We start from the raw sequence: 24,829 nt of genomic DNA, 5'->3' as shown, positions 1-24,829 counted from the left end.
GGTGATCCTCCCCCTCTACGCGACGCTGGTCAGGCCACAGCTGGAGTATTGTGTCCAGTTCTGTGCGCCCCATTTCAAGAGGGATGTGGACAACATGGAGAGGGTCCAGAGGAGGGCCACCCGCATGATCCGGGGACAACAGGGCAGACCCTACAGTGAGAGACTGCGGGACCTGAACCTATTCAGCCTCCACAAGAGAAGGCTGAGGGGGGACCTGGTGACCGTCTATAAACTCACTAGGGGGGACCAGAAGGGTTTGGGGGAGACGCTGTTTCCCCTAGCGCCCGCTGGCATAACAAGGAGTAATGGGCACAAGTTGATGGAGAGGAGGTATAGATTGGACATCCGCAAAAACTACTTCACAGTTAGGGCGGCTAGGAGCTGGAACCAACTTCCAAGGGAAGTGGTGCTGGCCCCTACCCTGGGGGTCTTTAAGAAGAGGCTGGATGCCTACCTGGCTGGACTCATTTGAGTCCCGTTTCTCTTTTTGGGGTTTTTTGTTGTTCTCCCGCCCTGGCGGGGGGTCGGGCTAGAAGATCTACTAGGTCCCTTCCGACCCTTAATCTATGAATCTATGAATCTCTGAACCAGCTGGGAGGGCTTAGTTACCTAGGAAAAAGAAACTGAAACCTTTGAAATAGTTGCTAGTAGCTGGGGACCTGAGGTACTCAGGGATAGTTGGATGAGTCACAGTTTCTCTCTTGCATCATAATAATTTAAAATGTAAAATACATACTCTGAAGATAAGGATTAAATCTTTTATGCTTAAACACCTGTTAGGCATCCCCTGTTCACCTGCGTTTTCTTTTTTTGTTTGTTTCTATAAGCAGATCAAAACAATGAGGAATAAAAGAGTTGGGAAGATTAGAAATGTGGCCTTTTAGATGAGTCATGGTGAGCACAATGTAACTGCTTATCTTATTGATTCCCAGTCTCCCTACTGAGGCCTGAAAGGAATGGAAACTTTTTTCAATCCCGGGCTTTCAATATCTAGTAAAACCTCAGAAGCTGAACAGCAGCACATACTCTATGTAATGAGCACATAGCCATTGCAGTTTACTGAACAGGGACTTCGGCAATCTGGGTTTCATTTCCGGCTATTTCATTGGTCTGATGGTTAACATTAAGCAAGTCATGAGGATAATGATGCCATCTTCCTTTTTTAAAGCACTTTGTGATCTGCCGATAAAAAGCGTGATAGAAAAACTTTGTACTATGTAACTGGAGCTTCAAAAGAATCACTAAGGATTATGAGACTTTTCTAAACTGATGTCTGGCAGAATGACTGCTCCTTCCCTAAAGCCTAGATACACAGAAAGTCTGCCCCAGATTTCAATAATTGCTTATTTTTAAAATAAGGACACATACTAATGAGCTGCATGATCTTCAATAGCTTCAGATGCCATGATCTCTTGGGATGGTTTAGTTATGGTGTGATTCTTTCTAGTGACAGCTGGATAAACACAGACAGCTCAAAATTTGCTCATGTCCTTTAACACCACAGAAATAATGGACTCAGCTGTAAGGTCACCTATCACATCTTGAGTTTTATAAGAGGATGCATATCAATATTTCCTGAACCTTTGAAGAGGTGCAACCAACACAGGTTTATTAAAACATTGCACCAGCAAGGACATAAATATGACAGGCCCAAAGGCCTCATGGCCAGTTCCAGACCCAGAACACATAAAAGGTTTAAAAATGTCAGCAAGTCCCCTGACTTGCTGGAAAAAGAGGAAATCAGAGCCAATTTCAGTTTGCTTAAACTCAAGTCTTTCAAATGGATCTAAAGTTTTTAGGACAGAATGATTTAAGAGATGACTTGCGGAAAATGTTACCTTCACTGCTTCTGTGCTCAGTTTAAGCCTAATGTCTACGATAAGTTATACATTGGATCTGGCACTGAGGCCATGGGTAGAAAGAAAGACTGTCCTACTCTCACTTCTTAAGAAACTGCAATACAGAGGAAGACTTTTTGTCAGATTGCAGGGGTGACCCAACCCAACCCGATGGGCTGGGAGAGGATCTGGTTGCTTCAGGGATTATGCATTCTTTCCATCATGCATGGTAGTGGAATAGTGATGGGTGAACTGCTTTGACAGCTTATTATAGGCTCTGATATTGGCATGTTGATACATTTGATGCTCAATCTTTACTTCTGTCAGCAGTGAGACAATAGACAATACCTGTAACATGATACTAACAGACCAAAGGCATTTTACATAGCTGCAGAAGAACAGTGATGTGGGTTCCCATAACTAAACTGCTGTCCTGGCAATGAAAGCCCTTCCAAAGTGCTAGTTCTGGGATCTCAATCCCCCACTGTCCTTGTATAAAATGTGCAGTAGAATGTTCTGAACAACAGATGGATTAGGTACCCTGTCAGCTCCTATAATGCAGGCACAAGGAAGGAACAGCATTGGTTGCCAGTGCTTTCTGTATGGCAACTCTGAGAACTTTAATCTTGTATCTACTATGAAGGCCTTCTGTGTCAGCAAGACTTGTTATTATTAGAAACAGAGGGTGGGAGATGCACAGAAAAGGTAATTCACAGTCAAGGGAGCAGAGTTGACGTAACTGAGGCAGGAATGCAAAAATTAGAATCTAGCATTAACATCAAAGCAGCCTTGAGATTCTAAATTCTGGAGGCCCAGGTTTGCACTTCCAGTTAAAATGGAGAAAGAAAATAAAAATCTTGCCTAACATGCAGGGCAGAGGTGACACACTAATGAGGGAAAATGAAAGTATGGAACAGAGAAGAGCAAATATGTGCGGTCTGGGGCTTTTACATTTCATATAATCTTGGAGATGAAATTGGTAGGAAGTAGACAGAAACTGAGTCAATTTGATAAACAAGGTAAGTGCTTACAGCAAGGACCTTTGGCTTCTGGTGTTGCCAATGGTGTAGGACTACCTTTTCCCCTGGATATTCTTTGGCTGTGCTGAATGGCTCTACTTCCTCCTACTCCCTTTTTCATTACCTTTTTTGCTTCAGACTCACTCTCCCTGCCTCTCTGCTTGTCTTCTTTAACCTAACTTCACCCAGAAACATCCTCTCTTTGTTCTTCATTTCAGTTGATCGTCAATCTGCTCCCAAAATTAAAGATACAAGTAGACCAATCAAAACCCAGTATGAAATAACACGAAATAACAAAAAGAATGATAAGACCAATGTGCCTGCATAAGGAGCTTCCAGTATGCCTCAAATGCAAAAGGAAAGCATTCAGGAAATTGAAAAATGGGTAGGTCACCAAGAAAGCATACCAGAAAATAGCAAGAACCCATAGGGGCAAAATCAGGAAGGCAAAGGTAAACAGTGAGCTGCACCTGGTGAGGAAGGTTAAAGACAACAAGAAGTTTTGTGAGTATGCTGGCCAGACAAGAAAGACCAAGGACCGCTGTTAAATAGCCAAGGGTGAACTCTTAGCAGAAGATGGCGGAGCTCCTTAGAAGATGGCGGGCTGGGCAACGAGATGACGGAGGCGACGGAGCCGTAGCCCATGGGCAACGGCCTTCCGGGCACCTCTGCAGAGAGGGAGGCAGGGTGACCTAACAGCTTCTTTGCCTCAGTTTTCGCAAAAAGATGAAGATGTAGCCAGATGCCTAAAAAAAGATTATTTGGACCTCCTGTAGCAGGCAAACTGAGTTATGCCAAGACTTTTTAGCCATAGTCCAGGCCTTCCCGGAACTAAGCAACAAAATTGAACAGAGTGCCTTCTGTGGCACTGGGCAATGTGAGTCCTGTGAGTGGGCACTAGGTGAGCAAGGCACAACAGTTTCCCTATAAGGAATGTGGCTGGCATAGTGCCAGGGGACTGGTGCACCATATAAGGAATGCTTGGCACAGAGTCAGGCAATTGGACAATTTGGGATTAGAAAAGTTACAAAAGTGATGAACAAAGGAACAAGTGTGTTTTGTGTTGCCACCCTGGGGAGGCAGGAGCAACCTTGGAATTCTTGTTTGAACAACGAGGAATCCAGAAACTAACATCCCACGCACCCAGCAGAGGATCTGAGGCCAGTACCCCCAAAGGTTGCTGCTGTAACGTCTAAGGAGTCACTTGCCAGGTTGTATTATGGGGAGGAAACCTGTAATAATAGGGATTGCTATTAAAGTTCACTTGATATCAAATAGGATGAGGGGCCGTGTCTATACTTGGGGGGGCTCTGGCAAAAAGAACCCTAGGGGCAACACCTCCCATTCTTTTCTTAAAACCATCAAGTTGTGGCAGGTGAGTAAGAGGGATATCCACCTCAGGCATTGAGGCTCTGAGTGCCCAGTAGACCTTCTCCATGTACAAAGTGGTTCATTAACCAAGAAACTAACATTGTTTCAGGGGAATAACCTCCCGACCTGGCCCTCTCAATCCATGGCAACATGCAGCCCATGATGGCTGCACACCCCAAGTTGCCTGGGCAATCTTGCAAACTATGAGCCATGTCCTTGAAGTCCAGCAGCAACAGTTCACTAGGCAGCAGGAATGGCTCCAGCACATCCTCTCCTTCTTCAAGATGCTGAAGATGACAAAGGATGATGATCCCAAACTTATATAGAAGCTTTTGAAAGGATGGTTGTACAGGTGGGCCTTGATCATATATACTGGGCCAGCCAACTCGGTGCATCTGTAATGGGCAAACCCCAGGTGGCCTACAGAGCATTGCTGTGAAATGAAACTTGTGATTATGTGGGAAGTCAAGGCAGTGATTTTGTACCATCTTGACATCACTCTGGAACACTAGTGATACCTATTTCGAGCTAAGAAGCCCTGCGAGGATTGACAACCCTGGATCTTGATGCCACTGCTCTGAGACTTGATGAGCAGTTGGTTGTGGCCAGTGGTGCATGACTGGGATGGTCCAGTCGACCAAGTTCTGCTGGAGCAGTTTCTAGCAGACCTAGAAGAAGGGACCCAATGCTGGGTGTGGCATCATATGCCGCAAAACTGCAAGGAGGCACTTCATCTCATTGAGGCTTTTGCAGTCTCTGAAGGAGAGTGTGGTAGGGAAAAAACAACCCCGGGACACAGAACAGCGGGAGCGGTGATAGCGAGAAAAAGTGGTCCCTAAGTAAAGGCAGCATGAGAGAAGTGATGTGTTTTCAATGTGGTAAGATTGGACACATGTCCAAGGATTGCTGGAGTAACACAGGGGACTGGTTGAGGCCAGAGGTAATGCCATGACCGCTTTGAGACAAGCCCCAGCCCATAGATGACACAGAAGCCATGGATTACAGCTACAGAAGATTGGATGAAAATGTGAGTTGGTGTCACCCCATTGTAATGGCCTGGATTAGAGGTTGACATGTCTGGGCTGCACTGGATACAAGCTGCTCACAGTCCCTGATTAGAGCTGATATGGTCCTGCAAGAACATCTCGAAGGATTCACCCCCATTAGGCTGACCATGCGTCCATGGGGAAGCGGCACACTATGAAAGGAAATGCATGCCCATAAGAGTAATGAAGGTTAGGGGTGCATGGAGAATGGGGATTGCTCCTAAACAGGCATGTGAAGTAGTGTTAGGATGTGATTGACCTCCCATCTATCGAGTTATTAACCAAGTCACAAAAGTGGAGACGGAGTGCCAGTGATTGAGGAGTGAAGATGGGTGGCTTGGGGAGGTTGAATCAGACCAGGAGGGGGATTATAGGGAAGATAAACCCATTAGATTAACAGACGTAGCAAGTGCAGCCCAGTTCCAGGAAGCTCAAGAGGAGGAGGATGAGATATGACAGGTCTGGGGAGATGAGATCCCAATGGCTGGAACCCCTCTGGAGCTAGCAAGGTGAGCGTACCATTATGAGTTGAGGCACAACTTGTTATATCAACTAATAGCATAGTGGGAGGTAGGAACTGAGAGGGTCCAGCTGGTAGTCCTGAAGGCATTTTGACAGGTAGTGTGGCATATTGTGCACACCACTCCTATTGGGGGTCACCTCAGCCGTGATAAGATCATTGCAAGGATTACCCAGTGGTTCTTCTGGCCTAAGTTATATGATCAAGGTGCCCAGATGTGTTCAGCCTGCCCAGAATGTCCGAAGGCTAGGGAGCTGAGGCCCCCTGCGAGCCTCTTTGCAACCTATGCCTATTATTAATGTACCTTTCTCCCACGTGGCATTAGATGTAGTGGGACCCTTGCCCCAGAGTAGGGCAGGTAACCAGTATTAGTATTTAAAGATTACACCACATGCTACCCTGATGCCACGCCACTCTGCTCAGTGACGGCCCATTGCATCACTGAGGAACTAGTCCCAGTTGATTATGAGGTATTTAGACCTAGCCATAAGATAGAGAAACAAATCTTTCATGTCAACCTACTCTGGGAATGAAGTTTCACGGTGTTAATGTTTATATGGGCATTTAAACACTGGGACTATTTGGTAGGAGTGTCCCTGGTGATTTTACCAATGGTACTCTCACCTATAAAATATATTATTTCTGGAAAAGCAAAAGACTCAGGTGTTTCATCACCTATTTAGCTAATTGGACTATTGCTTTGCTCATCTGGAATATTAGCACCAAAGCTGTATCACAGGCACCTGAAATACCATACGCCTTACTAACTGAGGACAGTGAACATGAGTGTCCCCTTCCTGTTGGTAATCAAGATCCTATCAAAGTTATATTTAAGGAGGGAGTTCCATACAGTAATCAAGTATTATGTGACTTTAACAAAGTGTGGTTCGTTGATGGAAATTGTTCCTATTTTGAAGGATGTCCACAGATGGGATATGTCTTGGTATGAATTGGAACAATGGGTGATGTCACTGCGTGTGAAAGTGAAGTGTCTTCCACATTCTGCTCAAGCAGCAGAAATCATCAGCTTCGCAGTAGCCCTGGTAAATACACCTAAAGATGAGTAGTGTATAATTTATAGTGATTCTGATTGGGTTTTACGTACGTTGTTAGAGTTGTTGCCTGTATGGAAACAGAGGAATTTACACAGTTCTAATTAGAAACCAATTAGGTATGTCAAATTGCTGCAATATGTGTCACCTTGGTCAATGTTGGGAGAATCCAGTCATGCTGAGTAAGGTGAAGGCACACCAAAGGAAAGCAACGTCTGATGGGGTCCTCAACAGTAAAGCTGACCTAGCAGCAAAGGAGGCAGCCAGGGTGGGGCCTTTGTGGGGAATGCTGGATATGGTACAGCTTTGCCCTGTATCCAAGATTACAATCCAAGATTTGATGTTGCCAATTTGGTTGCCAGTTACACCCATGTTTGATGTTGCCAATTTGGTTGGCCTGCAGCATCAGGATTTAGACCTATCCAAACTGGTCCAAATTGGAAAGATCAGAAATTGGTGTGTGTGGTAGGATCTGACAGGTCTCATCCTGTCCAGAAGAGGTGAGGAGCCTCCTGATTGGGTTATTCCTAGCCAGTTGAGGGTGGACTGTGTCCCAGGGATACAACCACGGAGGAACTAAAAACCCTTCCCACAGGGGGAACCAGGATGGGGGCTGCACACTCCAGGAGAAAAGACCCTGAAATCAGAGGTTACTTAACTGCTACAGGACTCCAGACACAGGACAAGCGATGAGAGAAGCCCATCCGGTTCATCAGCCACCCATATCTACAGCTGGGGCCAGTGGGTGACATCAGGAGTGATTGCCAGCCAGCCGTGATAAAGGCGAAGACCAGCAGAGAAGCAGGGAGAGCGGGAGAGGCAGCAGAGGCTCTCCACGCTGGCAGCAGGCAGTGCCAGCATGTAAAGGAAGATCCCGCTTGGGGAGAAGTCTCAGGCGGCAATGGCTATAGTACATCCCCATGCCGGTCACGGGCAGCACTGGCGTTTAGGGGAAGATCTCGTTCCGGAGACAGCAATAGAAGCACCAGAGATGAAGGAGGCTTTCCACACCGGGCTCCCACAGCTCCTGGGCACAGGAGACAGGTTGACCTGGGGAGGAATGGAGGACGCTCTCAACGGAGGCAGAGAGTGGAGTAGTGTTGGGGGGTGCAGTCAGGCACAGGCTCTAGGGTGGAGAGAGAGCAGGAGCTATTTAGCCTGATCTCTCCTTTCCTATCCGCCCTCTTTTTCTTTAAGTCTTTTCTCTTTCGTTTCCTCTTGCCTGTGTGTAGTTCTTTTGTTGTTTCTTATGTTTTTGTCTTTTTCTGCTATTTAGTTGTTAAGCCCACATCGAGGGGGTCTAACTGACAGCCTAACACAGGGGATGCTCATGAGACTTGACAAGTAGCTGACACACAACGGGAGAAGTAACCAAGAGGGGTGAACCCCAGCAGACCCATAGCCTGCTAGGAAAAACAAGGATAATAACCGATGCCAGTGAGGGCATAAAGAGCAAAGATCATCAAGAACAGAGGGCCAGCCATATCAAGATCAGGTGGCCCATTGGAGGCTGGCGTAAGGAAGGGGTGTAGGGGAGGTAGAGCCCCACGACTATCTGTTGGGAGGAGTGACTGTCCCCGAGGGACCTTCAACAGGAGACCCCACCACTGAAGATACACTCAAAGTTGTGGCAAGTGAGTTCAGGGGTCTTCTCTGGGGTGATTGAGGTCCCTTTCAGTGGTCACATGAAGCCTCACCACGCCCACCACCAGGCACCTATGCCAAGGCAGCACGTGAGTGGATATTTGAAGCAAGGCAATCACAGACTGTATTGCTTTAATACATTACCAAGGACATCTTGGCATTGATAAAACTTTAGAGAGATTGGAACTTTTTGGTTGGTGGCCTTCAGCCAGGAGTGACAAAACTAATTTTGTCAACAACTGTTTGCTATGCGTGACAAATAATCCAGACAGAGTAACACAGAAGGGATTGCTTAAACACCAACATATTGAGGATCCATGGTCTCATTGACAAATAAATTGTATCGATCCTCTGCCTAGGACTAAGAAAGGAAACTGTTACTGGCTTCTGGTAGTAGATTGCTTTCCACTCTGCAATCTATTGTACAATCTATTGTACAACCTATTACAATGAGGTTAGAGCTTTCCATACAAGGAACTGTACTGCTTTGACTATCACACAAATATTAATCGAGTGTGTACTTTTACGATGGGGCACGCCAAAAGCTATTGACAGTAACTAAGGCCCATACTTCATAGGGCAAGTGATGCAGGAAGTGTGTAGTGATTTTAATATAAAGCAGCAATTACATATCTTGGGAAGGCCCTAAAGCTCTGGTCTCCTTGAAAGAACAAACCAGACTGTAAAAACCATCCTGAAGAAAGTGGCAAATAATTTGGGAAGTGATTGGGATTACCAATCATTTTGATAGCTCTAAGGGGAACCCTGGCAAGCCATGGATTTACACCGTACTTGGCCATGATGGGGAGAAATATGCAGTCACTGGAACACTGGTAGACAGACAGGGATGTACCCAGCAAATAGCAGCCCAAGGTTCTCACTGAGCTGTGGTTAAATAAGTTAATGGAAAACCATCGAGAGAGTGCAAATCCAAGTAGCACTCATGCTGGGGATAAACAAGATCAGAATGAACAAATACTTTGTCCAGCAAAAGGTACTCATAAAATGGGACATCAGGGATTAAGAAAAGTCATGTCTTCTCACCAATGTGGCTGAGGCCACTGTACATAATTGACAAAGTGATCCCCACCACCTATGCTTTGGAGCTATGGAAAAATAAATGCAAGATTAAGAAGTAGTTTCATTGCAGTCAACTCAAAGGATGGAAAGGAAATTGGGATGTTCAAAATGTAACGAAGGACTAGAATAATTATGATACAGGTCATTGTTGTTTTCTGTTTTCTTTTTCAGATGGGGGAGGGATGATAACCACTCTGACCTGTCTACAACAAGGAGGAGGACAATGATGGCTACCAGTGGTTTGGGCTCCAACCAAGGAACCAGAGGTTGCAATGGAAAAGGAGGAATTGTCTGTTGTGATAACCATTAGCCAGACGTGCCATCAAAAGTAGTCACAGATTTTTGCCATGCCTAGTTGGAGCATCTATCCTTGGGCAATGCTTCAGGCACATGGGGCTAACGTTACTGAGAAAGGAGTGCCAATAGTGAATGAGCCTTGTAACACTAATCTGGAGGTGCAACATCAGCTAGAAACTGCTGAAGAGCTGGATGCTGAGAAAATAGATGTATGGGATCATTACAGACAGAACAATTGGATGGTAGCACACCAATGTCAAGCACAAAGTAAATGTTCAATACAGTTTCAGTTAACATCCTCCATATCAATTATTTGTTAGAACAAAACATTTGGCAACCTCACCATTATGATTGTTGGGGGGGAGGGTGAGAATGCATAAGAATCGGACCAAAAGGAGATGGGGTGCACAGAATTAACTTGGTATTCTCCTTCCTAGATTTTCACGGGAAAAACTTTCCAGTTCTACTTTCATTTGAACATTCCATTTGATAAGTTGTCATAGATTCATAGTACAATAACAGTGCAGGCTGCCTTGCCTGTGGATTACACATTCAGTAGGATAAAGCACTTACCAGACATACTGTCGGAACAGTGGTTGTCACGTTACAAGTCTTGGGGAAACTGCACATATGTTAAAGGTGAAGGATTTTATGAATTTACGGAAATTAGTATGATTCGAACTTAACCGGCTGGTGGTTGATTAATAGTGGTCAATTTTGAAAAGTGTTTAGTTTTACACACAATAACCATGCCCATTGTAAGACTCTCAGGTCTAATCTACATCAAGTTAGATCAGTCACGTTACCTGGTAGTCGAACTAGTAAAAGCACTATGGAGAACAGAATTGAGTCTGGACCATGTGAATGTGGGATTGATAAATGACAAATGTTACTAATTCGTGAAGCCACTTACGATGGGGTGGCATGGCTAGGAACAAGCCATAAAGAAGTATAACACCAACATTGTGTCAGGAAAAGAGATGTTTCTGGTGCAGTAGGTGTGCGAACCGCGCTTGTCAACTCAATGGACATAGAAGTTCTGGCTAAAAAATTAGCAAGTGCGTCTCATGAAATCAGAAAGTTACAAACACTCATAACTTCCACATTGTCTAAACTTGCGCTAGAAGAATGGTTCACTGCAAAGGTGTTAGCAAAAATGGAGAGAACTAAATGAAATTGACCACTTGTTATTATTAAAATCTATTGCCTCATTGCAAAATATCACCTGTCTCACTGACGTATTCAGGCACAGTTCTGGATACAGGGTATAATGATAGGAATACTGAGGTAAGGATATTCAGGTGAAATTCCCCTGGAAATTGGCCAGATATTATCAGAACAAACCAGAGAAACAGAGTTGCAATGAAAGGATTGGTGAAAACTCATTCATTTTGAATATGATTCCACCGATCAAGTGATTTTTGCAGGAATACTTACAATAATATCTGCTGCTGAGGTGACAATCATACATCCCATCATTATTTGATTAGTAAGGGAAGAAGCATTAACCATTCCATAATACAGCAAGTGTCAGAGAACTGTATCTGTGTTAATACTTTATGTTCTGCCGTTATTGTTAATGAATGGTTTATATTTCCTGTTTTGTGGCACAATCATAACTTTGTGTCTGCAATGTTATTAAGGCTTCAGGATGTGACTCCAAAATTAGTTTGTCACAGATCATGATTCTAAACATGAAAAGGAATCTTACAATTTTTCAGAACTTTGACGTGGTGCATTTAGGCATGAATTTGGATACTGTTCAAAAGCGGTTACAACATCCAGATCTTGCAGCACTGTTACAGAAAAATGAGGATGCAGCACAAAAATTAGTCCTAGAAATCTCCCTTGGCAATGAGAAAATTAAGATCCTTAACAATGTGGATAAATTTGCTAGGTATGCATGGTGGGAGTCATTTTTCGGGTGGTCTCCTATGGCCAGTGGTGAATGCGATGCTACACCTAGTGATTGTTGTGTTGATTTGCAAAATTGTAACAGTATGCTACGTATATGGTGTGTATTTACTAGACTATATATATGGGTGCAGAAGTTGATTGGAGAATGAAGTGCTGTTAGTGTGCTATGTGAATCACTGGAGTTTTCTTTATATTGTTACTTTGTAATAACACCCAATTCAAGATTTATCCAAGGCCAATATTGCATTGCTGTGAACTGTGAAGAGGCTCACGCTGCCTTTTCAGAGAAAAAGGAAGATCCATACCTGGATTTACCAACGGGTGCAGTCATGAAACTGGGGAGGGATTTCCTGGTGTGTCCAGAACTCTATTTATCACAGTGCCAAGTGATCTGGATTGGATCTTCCCGGGAAGCCAGAGCTACTTCTGGCCAGGAACTCCCTCCAGACAGAGAGAGTGGTGAGAGGTGGGCACTTGGGCAAGATGGAGACTCTCAGTAGAAGCTGATGATACTGAACCCTGGGAATGGGGTTCAAGACTTAAGCCAGCTCAGAGGAGCTCTGATAGAGCAGTATTCTGCCAAGCATGGCAGCATCAAGGGTTAAAGCCCTGGGAGCTGAGAGGGAAGGAGAGACCCGAATAGGCAGGGAAGCTTATTTTCTTTTGTGATTATCCTGCCATGGGAATTCTGAGACTGTTTAACCCCTAGGAGGGCATTAACATTAATCAATTAGGGAAATTGACTGAGTCCCTAAAGGAAGAAGGGCAGATCTAGGGAAAAGTGTGGCTTAAAGGGACCACACCTGTGGAGCTGTAAAAGTGAAAGCTCCTGCGTTTTCCCAGTTTTTTTTCTTTGTTTTGATGAAGGGAGAGAACCCTCACTGGGATGGATCAAGCCAAGGCCTAAAGCCAAAGCAATGAGAAAGATTAAGTGCAAAACAAAAAGGACTGAGCATACAGGGACCCACCTAGGCTCAAACCCAGTAAAGGGGCTTGTCAAGGTTACAAGTGCTAGTGGGAAATACCCACCAGTGTTTGACCCCTTCGGTACATGCTCAGGACTGCTTTCCATGATGAAGGCAACTAGCTTAGAGCGTGACAACAGGCAGCCCGGTGATAAAAAGAACTGTGAGGATGATTGAGCAAATATGATCCTGATAGTAACTGCTAATAAGATAACAGCTGGTTGACATAAGGTTGGGGCGAAAGGGGAGGTTGGAGCCCCAGTAGGGGTGAGCCTTGTGCCATAATGGTAAGAGTCAAGCTATGAGATCATCTCCTGAAGAAAATGTTCCATCAAGTCATCCCCTTGTAGGGGGAACTGAGGGGAAGGAGGGGAACTGTAGACCCCAAAATCTGGTCCTGTTGTTTATTACACTGTGGAATATGTATACATGTGCACAGGCAAGCGGAAGGCCGGGGCTAACAGGGCCTAGCCTCCCCATGCTAATTTTGGAGGGGCTAAGGTAAGCTAATTCACAAACCTTTGAAGTCTTGAAACAAACTATTACTAATGACCCATAATGAACGCCTATTCAAAATCACTAACCATGAAGCGTGCAGCAACCTCTGTTACTGTGCGCAGGTCTCAGTTTTTGACATGATGATGCATGCTGCAGTTTGGTTGATAAATTCAGTACAGTGGCGTGGTGCATTCTGTGCGTGAGGTGGTAAAATGGCAGCAGACATAAGGAGATTTTTTTAAACCCAGAGAGTCAAGTGCAAATGCAAATACAGCTAATGAGGAAATTCAACCAATGTTGATTTTTATGGCATTGTTTGAAAAAATAATAAAGCAGTCATTGTGGAAATCGCTCATCAACACAAAACAAAAAAATGCAGATGACATGCACATCACTGATAAGAATTTAAGTTTCTCTGCTGCTGCTAGTGTTTTGATGGATTTTAAATTAGGAGGCCTATCAGATGGGCCTGTAGAGGTGAAGTTGAGTAATTATCCCCAAAGTTTATTTGGCAAACAAAATCAATCATTCTCATCATCGTTGTTCAACTGGTATCCCTTTATTGAATACAGTGTGCCAACAGATGCTATATTTTGCTATCCCTGCAGAATTGTTTACAGTTCTTCTGAATACAAAGATAACATCAGACCCCAGCACTCTTTCTTGCCCAGGCAGGGGGTCAGACTCAATGATCTGTTGAGGTCCCTTCCAACCCTAGCATCTATGAATCTATGAAATGCTTTTATAGAAAAGGGGTTGTGAGATTGGAAAAAAATAATTGAAAAGCTGAACAGTCACTCCAATTGTAAGGTTTACTTGGAATATGTGAGTAAACGGAAAAAATTACCAGGCAGTAAGTAAATCAGGCTCAGCTGTATGTCACCTGTCAAACTCCCACAAAATGACTGTTCAGGAAAACTGTTTGAAGAATTACCGACTTGCTGCTCCATCTTTCACGACAAGGATTTCCCCTTATGGGTCATGATGAAAAGGAAAAGTCAGAAAACAGTGGGAATTGTCTTGAGTTATGCTCACATTTTGCAAAATATGATGAGCAAGTTCAGAGGAAACTGAATGACATGTTTAAGATGACAAGACATGAAATTCAAAACGAGTTCCTGTATATTGAGACTGACCCAGTGAGGAAACAAACAGCCAAAGACATGAGGAATGCGGGATTTTATTGCCTGATTGCTGATGTAGGGTGGTCTTTTAAAAAAGAGCAACTTTCGATCTGTGTGCATTATGTAGAAATGCAGAGCAGATCTACAATTGTCTCAATGAAGATATAGAGGAAGCTGGACTAAGTGCTGTTCCAATAGTGGGTCAAGCATATGGTGGAGTGAGCATTATGTCCAACGACGCAAACAGAGCCCAGTGGAAAATTAGGAACAACCACCCAACAGCTATCTACACCCACTGTATGGCACGTAAGCTTAATCTTGTTTTTGTGGATGCTTGTAAAGTAAACAGAATTGTGTTGTGATTTTTTTTGCATTTTAGAGTAATTGTATTGTTTTTTCTCCATGCCTGGGAACCATGCACTTTTTGGTGATGTGCAGCATACCCTAGGTGTAAAATCTGTGGAGTTAACAAGTCTTAGTGATACATGTTGGGTGTGGAAAAATGTCAAAGCGTGCAAGTCTAATTTTTAAAGGTTGTTATCCAATGCCTAACCAAGCTCTCTCGGGATGGAAGTAACTAGAATTTTGTTGAAGCAAATGGATTGCTGTACCAAGTGCAAAAAAAAGCAGATTTGATCATCTGTCTCATTGTTTTTGAGAACCTACTGTTATTAATTCATGTTGCTCACAAGGCACTGCAGTCTGAAAAGGCCTCACTGTACACAGTTGCAAGAATAGTTACTAGCACTGCCGCAACGGAAAAATATGAAAAATGAACAAGCCTGAAACGGCATCTGGGGAGATGAGCTGTGATATGGGGAAAATGTAGGAATAATGCTTGAGGGGGACAAAGACAAACCTATTTGACCTCTGAGGAAGGCTTAAAACTGAGTGACTTTGTTGTGGACTCAAGCTGTGGTGCAAGAAAGCACCTTACCTTGAAACCACAAAAATACAGGAAACCCTTGCTATTCACGGGTTCGGCATTCGCGGTTTCAAATATTCGTGAATGCCGAACCTGCATTTTAAATACACTTTATATACACTTACAGGAGCTCCTCAGGAGCTCTGCACTTGCTGCTGCCGGGCTCCCACCACAGCCACCAGAGCCGTGCCCCCTCCCTCCAGCTGCCCGGGCACTGCGTTCATGAACGCAGTGTCTTATTTGCGTATTTTGCCATTCGTGGGGGATACGAGAATGTATCCCCTGCGAATAGCGAGGGTTGCCTGTAATAAGCAAAAGTGGCATATGCAACTTTTTAACCAGTTTTCAGTGCTCTAACAGAAAATTAAAAGGAGGTTTTCTGAGGAATTGTTAACATTTGCCAGAAGTGTAGATGGTATTCTAGCCTGCGAACCTCAAGCAGTTGATAAGATACTGGAAATATATGGGAATATTGTAAGAGTCAATTCAAGTTTAGCTAAATTGGAAATGCAGATTGCACACATGATATTGAATCATGTAGACTGGTTGTGGGACTAGAAAATTTAAGATCCACTGTGACAGCTGCACAGATGTCTTCCTACTTCTCCCTTTCTTTCATTTTAATCCCCTCTAGTTTTGTTTCGTGCAGGGCTCCCTCTGCTGTTCTACTTTGCTTTTGGTGACACTGGTATGCCTGTGTGGCCTGATTGCCTATAATCTACAACAGAGGTTTTCAACCGTTTTTCATTTGCGGACCCCCTAAATTTTTTTTTAAATGAAGGTGCAGATCCCTTTGGACATTTTGAATGGAGGTGCAGACCCCTCTGAATGGCAAGTATGGGTATTCAGATACTTCTGATTGATCGTAGGCAACTTTCACGGACCCCTTTGACATAGTCTGCGGATCCCCAGGGGTCCATGGATCGCAGGTTAAAAACCACTGATCTACAACAGCTGGCAATTGTTTAAGGCTGTGAGCCAGATTGGCCCAGTCTGGGTCAGAGACAGTCAGGTGAATGTTAGGACCCAGGCACTGCCACCACTTTTCCCAGCAGCAGCAGCAGGGGAAAGTTCCCCCCATTACCACTCTTCCCTGTGGTGGTACTGGGAGAGCCTGCTCTTCTCCATGGCGGCAGGGGAAAATGACTGCTGTTCAAGACCCCTGTGGTCGAATGCCACTGAAGACCCAGTGCCAGATTAAGGGTAGTAAACCGTGAATCTCTGATCTACAATGCAGTTTTGAACCAAAGCTACAAGTGGAAATTCTGGGAAACAAGCATTGGTCATTATTATGGGGTTGGACTTGAAGATCTACAAGGTCCCTTCTGACCCTACTTCTATGATTACACGTCTTTAAAACAGAATCTCTTTATCTCTACTGTTCCACCAATAGCATGAAAAGCTATTTACACTTGCATTTAAAATACATTATAGCTTTAAAAAAATTAAGCTGCTATTTCTGATATTCTCTTTTGCTAACATAGCATGAGCGCCTGAGGCATAGTCTGGAACTTCACACCCCTCCTGCTCCTAACATAACCCAGTATCGCAGGGCCTGCCTCAGTACCACTCTACGTCATGGGAAAGTTGTGCCAGATTTTCATATTCTTTGTATCTATCATAGTGGTTCTCAACCTTTTCAGATTGAAGGCACTGCTTGTTATAGTTAAGGCATTCTCCCTTGGGAAATGCCAATTCTTAGTCTTCTGTGCTTCTTTGACTGGCACAGATACGACCCTTGGAGCCCCATCATCCGGCCTCCAGTGCTGCCCCTGCTCTAGACCAGTGGTTCTCAACCTTTTTTTGTACCAGGATCCGCTTGTAAACATTGATGGCCAGTCCCGACCCAGTGCCCCTCACTCCTGACCCACTGCCCCTCACAGACCAGTCCCCAAACACTGAGTGCGTGGGGAATGGGGGGCCACAAGCAGCCCTGTGCAGGCTGGAACTCTGACAGCCTGCAAGGGAAACGCCGCCATTTCCCACATTTTTCTTCTTTAAAGGAGAATCAGTTTTTAAAGTTTGTTTGCTGCCCTTTTGCACATTCCTGCAACCCGCAGGTTGAGAAACACTGCTCTACATTTGGCTCACATGCTGCACGTGGCACGGGCCAGGCCAGCTCTGTGTGGGGGCCCAGGACATGCACCATACACGATGCCCACTCTGGCTGGGCCGGGACCTGCACAGCATGTAGCACCTGCCCCAGCTGGTCTAGGACACTGGTTTTTAACCTTTTTTTGGTACTAAGACCCATTTGTAAACACCAGCGGCCAGTCCCAACCCCGTGCCTCGGTGAGTGGGGCAGGGGGATGGGGCAGAGGGGGCTCCAGCAGCCCCTCACAGGCTGGAACTCTGCCAACCTGCAAGGGAAAAGCCAGGTTTCCCATGCTTTTCCTCATTAACGGAGAATCCAATTTAAAGCCTGTGGGTCCACTTTTAGATTTGTTTGCAACCCTTTCATGTCTTCTTGCGACCTACGGGTGGTTGAGAAATGCCGGTCTAGGGCACGCCAGGCGCCCACCCTGCTTGCTCCAGACGGGGTGCTAGACCCTCCCCCGAGCCCCTGAGCTGACCCATCGTCCGGGGAGGGGGCGGAGCCCGGGTGGCAGCCCCTGGTCGGCGCGCCGGAACCACCTGACTGCGTCACTCCCCCCGCCCCTCAGGCCGCGGCCGTCTCCATCCGCGCCGGGCCCGGCTCCCGGCAGAGCGCATGTGCTGCGGCGCTCTCCACCCTCCCGAGTCCCCTCCCCGCGCCGCCGGGAAGGCGAGGGGCGTGGCCGGGCGGTGGGTCACGTGGCGCGGACATGCGGCTGCTGGAGAAGCTGCCGGCCGAACGGGCCGCCAAGGTGAGGCGGGGGCGCGGGCACAGGGGCTGGCTGTCGGCCCGCGGGGCTGTCCTGACTCCACCCCCCGCCCGGCGGGTGCAGGGCGCGGGGTCTCCTCGGCTTTGCCATGGGAAACCTGCCCCGGGACTGGGAGCCGGGGGCTCTAGTCTCGGTTCCTCCATCCGCCTGCTGAGTGGTCACGGGCAGATCTTTTCTACTCCCCACTGTCTGTGTTTTCTCATCTGTAAAATGGGGGTGATGAGGCTCACTTCCTGATGGGTACAAGCAGGAGATTTGGCTGCCCCTGTTCCTCTCAGGTCAGAGTGTGAGGTCTGTGTTGCGTCAGGGCTGATGGTTCTCTAGTGTAGAGTTTAGATGAGGGTTTGGATAGGGATGATCTTGGCTCAGGCAGGGGCTTGGACTGGGTGACCTCTGAAGGTCCCTGCCAGCTCAACTTCTCTATGATTCCAGTGAAAGAGAAACTAGAAGCTTTAGGAATAGGCGAAGGGGCCAGCACCCTATTATCCACATAAAGATGAAAGCTAAAACAAGCATGAATCTATCTGTGAAATCCTATGACATGAACTTTCATTTCTACCCAGGAGAACTTTTACAATCTTTTCTCCAATGCCTGATGAAGGGTGTTTGTGAACTGAAAGCTTGTGTTGGTCTAATAAAAGAGATCATCTCTACTACGAGTCCTGATTGATTTTTGCTATTGGAATGTGAACTCATTAGCTAGAGATTATAGAAAGCTGAAAAAAGTATGCACGTGGCAAACCAGGCTAAAATAGTCACAAGAGAGCGTGGCATTAGGTATTACAGTTGCATACATGTCTCTGCCTCATGAAGCAAAATCTGTCAGTTGAGCTCTAAATTAATGGGACATCGGGATGGTACAAAGAGGCCCTCACGCAGCATCAGGTGCTTTTATGGAACAGCTGCAAAACATGTTGAGGACCACATGGATCTATTTGTCGCCTTTTGTGAGTCAGACCAAGCAAAACCAAATCTAGTCTCCTTGTGCATCTTGACAGTACCTCCAGTACCTCACTGGCAGTCATTTCTATATCAGGATTAATGCTGCAACACCTGAGTTAAGGCCTTTTGCTAGAACTAAAAATGGTCTGCTGGGTGATTAAATGGGAAAGAAACATTACCAGGACTGGCTAAGAGACAGCAAAATTGTAGAGTAGCAGATAGTTTGAAGAGTGGACTAGAGACCATTATAAAGGACAGTTGGATCCATCCATGAGTGCAGTAATGGTCAAATATTCCTTAATCTCAAAGAAAGTAGCTTGTACAGGGGTCTTAAGGACAGAGAAATGAGCTAATGGGAGCTGTCAGGCTGATGATTGGGGAATGGAGAACTGGTAACAGAAGAGACTGACTGAGAAATGTTTTATGCTTGTTTACAATTTCTTTCATTCTGAAGACTCCCAGATACTTCACAGAAATCACTATGTTCCTCTTTGGTAAGGTGCAGGTACTGTTCAGATGTATGTCAGCACTGCACACTGCAGGAAGAAAAATAAAAAGAAACTATCCAAATGAAACTTGAAAGAGGCATTTTTTAATGACCCAAGGGGACCTGGGCTAAGGGATGGAAGTTAAACATCAGTATTGCTCACAGGAGGAGACATGTTAAGGATCACACAGATCTGTTTGTTTTACAGCTGTTCCATGATAATGCCTTACACTGTATGAGGGCCCCTTTTTGCCATGTGGATGCCCCATTCATTTAGTACTCTGCTGAAGGAAGAATAATAACCATTTTTTCCCTGGACCTGAACCTGCTTCCTGTATGGCTTAATAGTGGAGCAAACACTGCCTAAACTTTTGTTTTCATTTGTTTTTTCCAGTTCTTTCACAAAGTAGTTGATGGTATATGTGGCCGTGCATATCCTCGATACCCAGATTATACCAGTGTTTGGAATTTGACAGAATGGATGGAGATTGTAGAAGAAACAGCAACATATTTCAAGACTACAGTTGGCAAAAATTTGTCAGATGAAGAGGTAAGATTATCATTGAAAAAGTTTGACTTTCAGTGACTGAGCTTGGTGAAATTGATATTCTAACTTAGTATACCCTAACATTTTTTTTAATATAACATCTATATAGTAATAAGATAGAACAGATCTTTGCCATTGTGATGTAAGGCAAACAACATTTGGCCAGAAGTGTAAATTTCAGCTGTATGAAATTCCAAATGTATGAAGATAGAGAAATAGAATTTAGGATTTATAAAAGACCATAAATAACAATTAATTTTAGTTGCATAAATAGTACTTTAATATAACGCAAATAACTTGATAAGTGCTTATCTGGTATCAAATGACATTTTGTTTAAGACACCTTAACAGAATTGAACACGTCATCTGTTTATGTTAGTGGAGAAAAGAAGTAAATCATTCATTCACCTGTCCTATCTATTTTGTCTCAATACTATACCCATCACTGTAAGACAGGAATAATTTTAACTAGTGAATAAAGCAATGCGACTGTTAAGTATCGTCTTTTCCCTCAGCTTTGCCCTCTATTCCCTGTGCAGGGGAGTGTTTTATTTTAATAGCATTTTTCTGTGTAATATACATATTATTTTGTATATGAAAGAGAAAGTATTGACGTTCAAAGATATAAGCTTTATGTTTGGAATGGAAGGTGATGGGGTTTGTAATGGTTCCTTGGTTCCTGAAGGAATTTGTTCCACAGACTTGAATGGGCTCCAGGGAAACTTTTGCCTGACACACAGATAATCTTTATCTCTCATTATCAAGAAATCCATTGTGTCTGAATGTGTCAACTGTGGTCTTCCTCCTGGAACTTAAAAGATTGTCTGAAATCTCCTGAGTCCATGAAGAGCTTTGAAGTTAGGGGCAGAAACCTTGAACATGATTTTAAATTGTAAAGGAAGCCAGTGTAGGAAGTCGGGAGGAGGAGTTTGATGTGCTTACAGGAGCTTGGTTTCTGCAGTATTCAATATGGAATGTATTCTCAGGAAACATGGACTTCACGCGTACATATATTTATTTCTCTGGTGTAGTGAAGAGGTGATTATATGTAAGGAGCTGAGGTCCCTTTGCTGCATACTAGAATGGCATGTAGTTTAGTGACCAGCTAGAAATGATGGAAGGTATTATTTATGGGTGCTGCTATTTGGCAGTTTGGCATGGGTGATGGATGCAAGCAGGCCTTTTATAATACTGACTGAACTGACTAATTGTGAAATGTATTTTTTTTTAGCTGCAGACTTCAAAATGTCTTTGTACAGATCAGTTTCACCTTTGTATTGCTCCAATTCAGCTTTTGTGACTTCGTTTGCCCATGTTAACTGTATACAAGCTATAAGTATATTTTGTGATTAATTGTGTTTTGTTTAACTGCACCAGAAATGAGAAGAGGAAGCAGCTGTCAAAGGGCTATTAGAAGCCTTGAAAATGACAAGAGCTAGTTATTCTTGCAGTTGCTCTCTTGCCTCGTTTTCAAGGCATTTAATAACAGCCTTGAAACTGACTATTTAGAAGCCTTGAAAAACCACAGGAACTTGTCAGTTTTGTGGCTGCCAGTTTACAGTACTGTCAATGCTGTGGTACAGGGCTTGTTAAATACGTAGCACTGTCAGTGGTGTGGTGTTAGCAGCCTCCAAATTGACTAGCTCCTTTCATTTTCAAGGCTGCTAATAGCAGACCTGAAACTGGCTATTAGAAACATTGAAAATGAGGGAAGCTAATCAGTGCCACTGTCTCAATACTGGCAGTGCTGTCTTCTTAATGTTCATTAAATTTTGGTAAGCACATACTTCAGGTAAGTACATGAGGGAGGGGTTTTAGTTCCAAGGCTGTGTGCTTAAAAGGAATGTCCTTCATAAACTAGAATGTTGTGTGGAATTGAAGATGCTTTAGAAAGTGGAGTGCCCCAATTGGGTGGTGCTGGGGGGGGCAGGGATTGGGGGGGGGCCTATAGCCACCCCAAAATTCCCTGTAGCCACCTCTCCCAAGCACTGCTGCCACTGCCCACCTCAAGTGCAGCCCTTGACCCAGCCCCTGGTCCAAAGCCCGGAGCAGGCAGCGCACCCTCACCCTATGTACAAATCGGCAGGGTGGGGGCACATGCCTGCCCTGGGGGTGTACGTAGAGGCAGGGAGCTGCCTCACCTCCCCACCCCACTCCCTGCACCCCGTGGATGAGGCGCCTGTGGCTCCCTCCTGCTCCTGGCCCTAGGCCCTGGCTGGGAAGTGCCTGCCCCTGCCCCACTCCCTCACCATAGGGACCTCGATCTGCCTCTCCACCCCTATGCCCCTTCTCTCCCCCACGCTCCCTCCTCCACACAGACTTACCAGAAGGAGAGTGCTCTTCAAGCTGCTAGGCTGCATTCCTGGCCACATGCATGCTGCAGCTGTGCACGTGCACACAGCATTTATTGGTGACATTATCGGCCAAAAAAAGCCAATTGCCAGTAATGTTAATTTTCCTGTTATTAGCGCTGATCCAATTTGCGACCAATATATCAGTGCACCTCTATTTTTAACTCAAAGTAAAAATGTTAACTCAGGTATGGAAACACTAAGTCAGGTGACTGTCAACTCAGGTATAGAAATAACTTTCAATGACGCATTGGATTCACTGTCAAGAAGCTCAAGAAGGCTACTTTTTTATTTTATGAATCTGAAAGGTTTTTTCATTCTAATAACAACAGGATTAAAGAAACAACATATTTTGATTTATTTTTTTTACCTTGTTTGTTGTGTTTTGTATATGATGTAACAAATTAGTGCACATTCCAATGAAGTTATATTTGTTTTACTTCTATCTTAACCTGAATAATATAGCCCTAGGCCCCTAGCATATCAGTAGAGATTCTGGTTTATTTTTACCTGGAGAAAAATGTATGGCGGGTTATATATGATGATGCACCACAGTATCTGGCCTCCCCCCCTCCCAAAAAAATAAAAATAAATAAAAATCCTAGATCTGCCCATTCCAGTTTTTATTAACAGAATACCAGGATTTTATTGGGGACAGGTTATTAACTTGCAAATAAAGGGAAGTGTTTCTTCTTCCCTGTTTGGCACTGATGAGGCCTCACCTGAAGTATTATGCCCAGTTTTGGACTCCATACTTCAAGAAGGATGTGGGCAGATTAGAATCCAGCAGAGTGACAAATATAAGAAAAGCCTGGGGAACAAGACTTATAAGAGGCCTGAAAGAACTAGGTTTATTGAATCTGGAGAAGAGACGATTGCAAGGGATTTGATAACAGTCTTCAAATACCTGAAGAATGATTACATAGAGGATGGAGATGGGCTTTTCTTTGCCAATAGGGGATAGGACTAGGAATTGTGGTCTTAAACTTCAACAAAGGCAATTTAGATTGGAGATTAGGAAGAACTTGTTGACTGTGAGGATGGTCAACAGGAAACGGGGAAGTTGTGGAACAGGGAAATTGTGAAATCTCCATCTGTGGAAACTTTCAAGAGCAGGTTGTACTGACACTTAGCTGGAATGGTTTAGTCAGGGATGATCCTGCCTTGAGCAGGGGGCTAGGCTAGATAACCTCAAGAGGTCCCTTCCAGCCCTATTTTCCTATTATCCAGAGTAGAACTATTTCTAAGAAATTAACTGTTTGAATGCTACACCTACTAATTAGCTTTCCAAAAGTGAAAGTATACCGATTTCATTAACATCTCAGTAATTTTATATTTACATTTAAGGTTTCAATAGTTTTCTCAAGACTTCTCCGGCTATATACTTCCCCCTGGATCTCACTTGTAGTGGGGGATACATGGCTATCCTCTTGTCTTCTTCATGTTACCTAAAGGGAAGAGTTTAACAAAAGAGATTTCTTTACTTTGCTTTTTCCTTTTTATTGAATTGGCTGAAGTTTAGCAAACATAATAATAGCCACAACTTGCAACTATACAACTTGCAAAAACACATGGTATACCTCTGCCTGCTGGTGTATTCACTTTACCCCACAGCTTGGTGTCATCAGTGAACTTGAATAGGATGCTCTCCACACCCTTGTCCAGGTCGCTAATGAAGATGTTGAACAGCACTGGCCCAAGGACCGAGCCCTGGGGGACTCCTCTGCCCACGCCCTCCCAGGCTGACATCCATCCATCCACCACCACCCCCTGGGTTCGCCCCGGAGCCAGTTTGCCACCCATGTGACCGTGCATTCGTCAATGCCGCTGTCCCTCAGCTTGCCCACCAGAATTGGGTGGGACACTGTGTCGAAGGTTTTCTGGAAGTCCAAGAAGATGACATCGACTTCCTCCTTCATATCTAAGCTCTTTGTTACCTGGTCATAGAAAGAAACCATGTTAGTCAGGCAGGATCGGCCTGGCACGAACCCATGCTGGTTACCCCTCAACATCACTTCCCCTGCAGGGCTCTCACAAATGTGGCCCTTGATAATTTTTTCAAAGACCGTCCCCAGGATAGAAGTGAGGCTGACTGGCCTGTAGTTGCCAGGCTCTTCCTTTTTCCCTTTCTTGAAAATAGGGACCACATTGGCCCTTTTCCAGTCCTCAGGGACTTGGCCCGAGCACCAGGAGTCCTCAAACAGCCGTACCAATGGCTCTGCAATTACACCAGCCAATTCCCTCAGCACCCGCGGATGAAAGTCATCTGGGCCCGCTGACTTGGACACATCTAAGCCCTCCAGGTAGTCCTTAACTAGGTCTGAACTAACAGTCGGGGGACT

General features: G+C 44.7%; 1 protein-coding gene across 1 annotated transcript in view; it reads left to right on the top strand.

Moving 5' to 3' along the window:
- Nucleotides 1-18,035: 18,035 nt before the first annotated feature.
- Nucleotides 18,036-24,829, top strand: part of COMMD8 (COMM domain containing 8) — a 16,467-nt gene continuing 9,673 nt past the window's right edge. Inside the window, exons 1-2 of the mRNA XM_019526372.1 lie at nucleotides 18,036-18,142; nucleotides 19,984-20,139. Coding sequence (XP_019381917.1) covers nucleotides 18,101-18,142; nucleotides 19,984-20,139 — 198 coding nt within the window. The 5' untranslated portion in view covers nucleotides 18,036-18,100. The remainder of the gene's footprint in view (nucleotides 18,143-19,983; nucleotides 20,140-24,829) is intronic.

This window comes from Gavialis gangeticus, unplaced genomic scaffold, assembly GCF_001723915.1.
Source record: "Gavialis gangeticus isolate Ggan-Ray unplaced genomic scaffold, GavGan_comp1, whole genome shotgun sequence".
Lineage (NCBI taxonomy): Eukaryota > Metazoa > Chordata > Crocodylia > Gavialidae > Gavialis > Gavialis gangeticus.
Note: the sequence above shows the minus strand (reverse complement) of the source record. Positions and strands in the feature narration are given on the sequence as shown.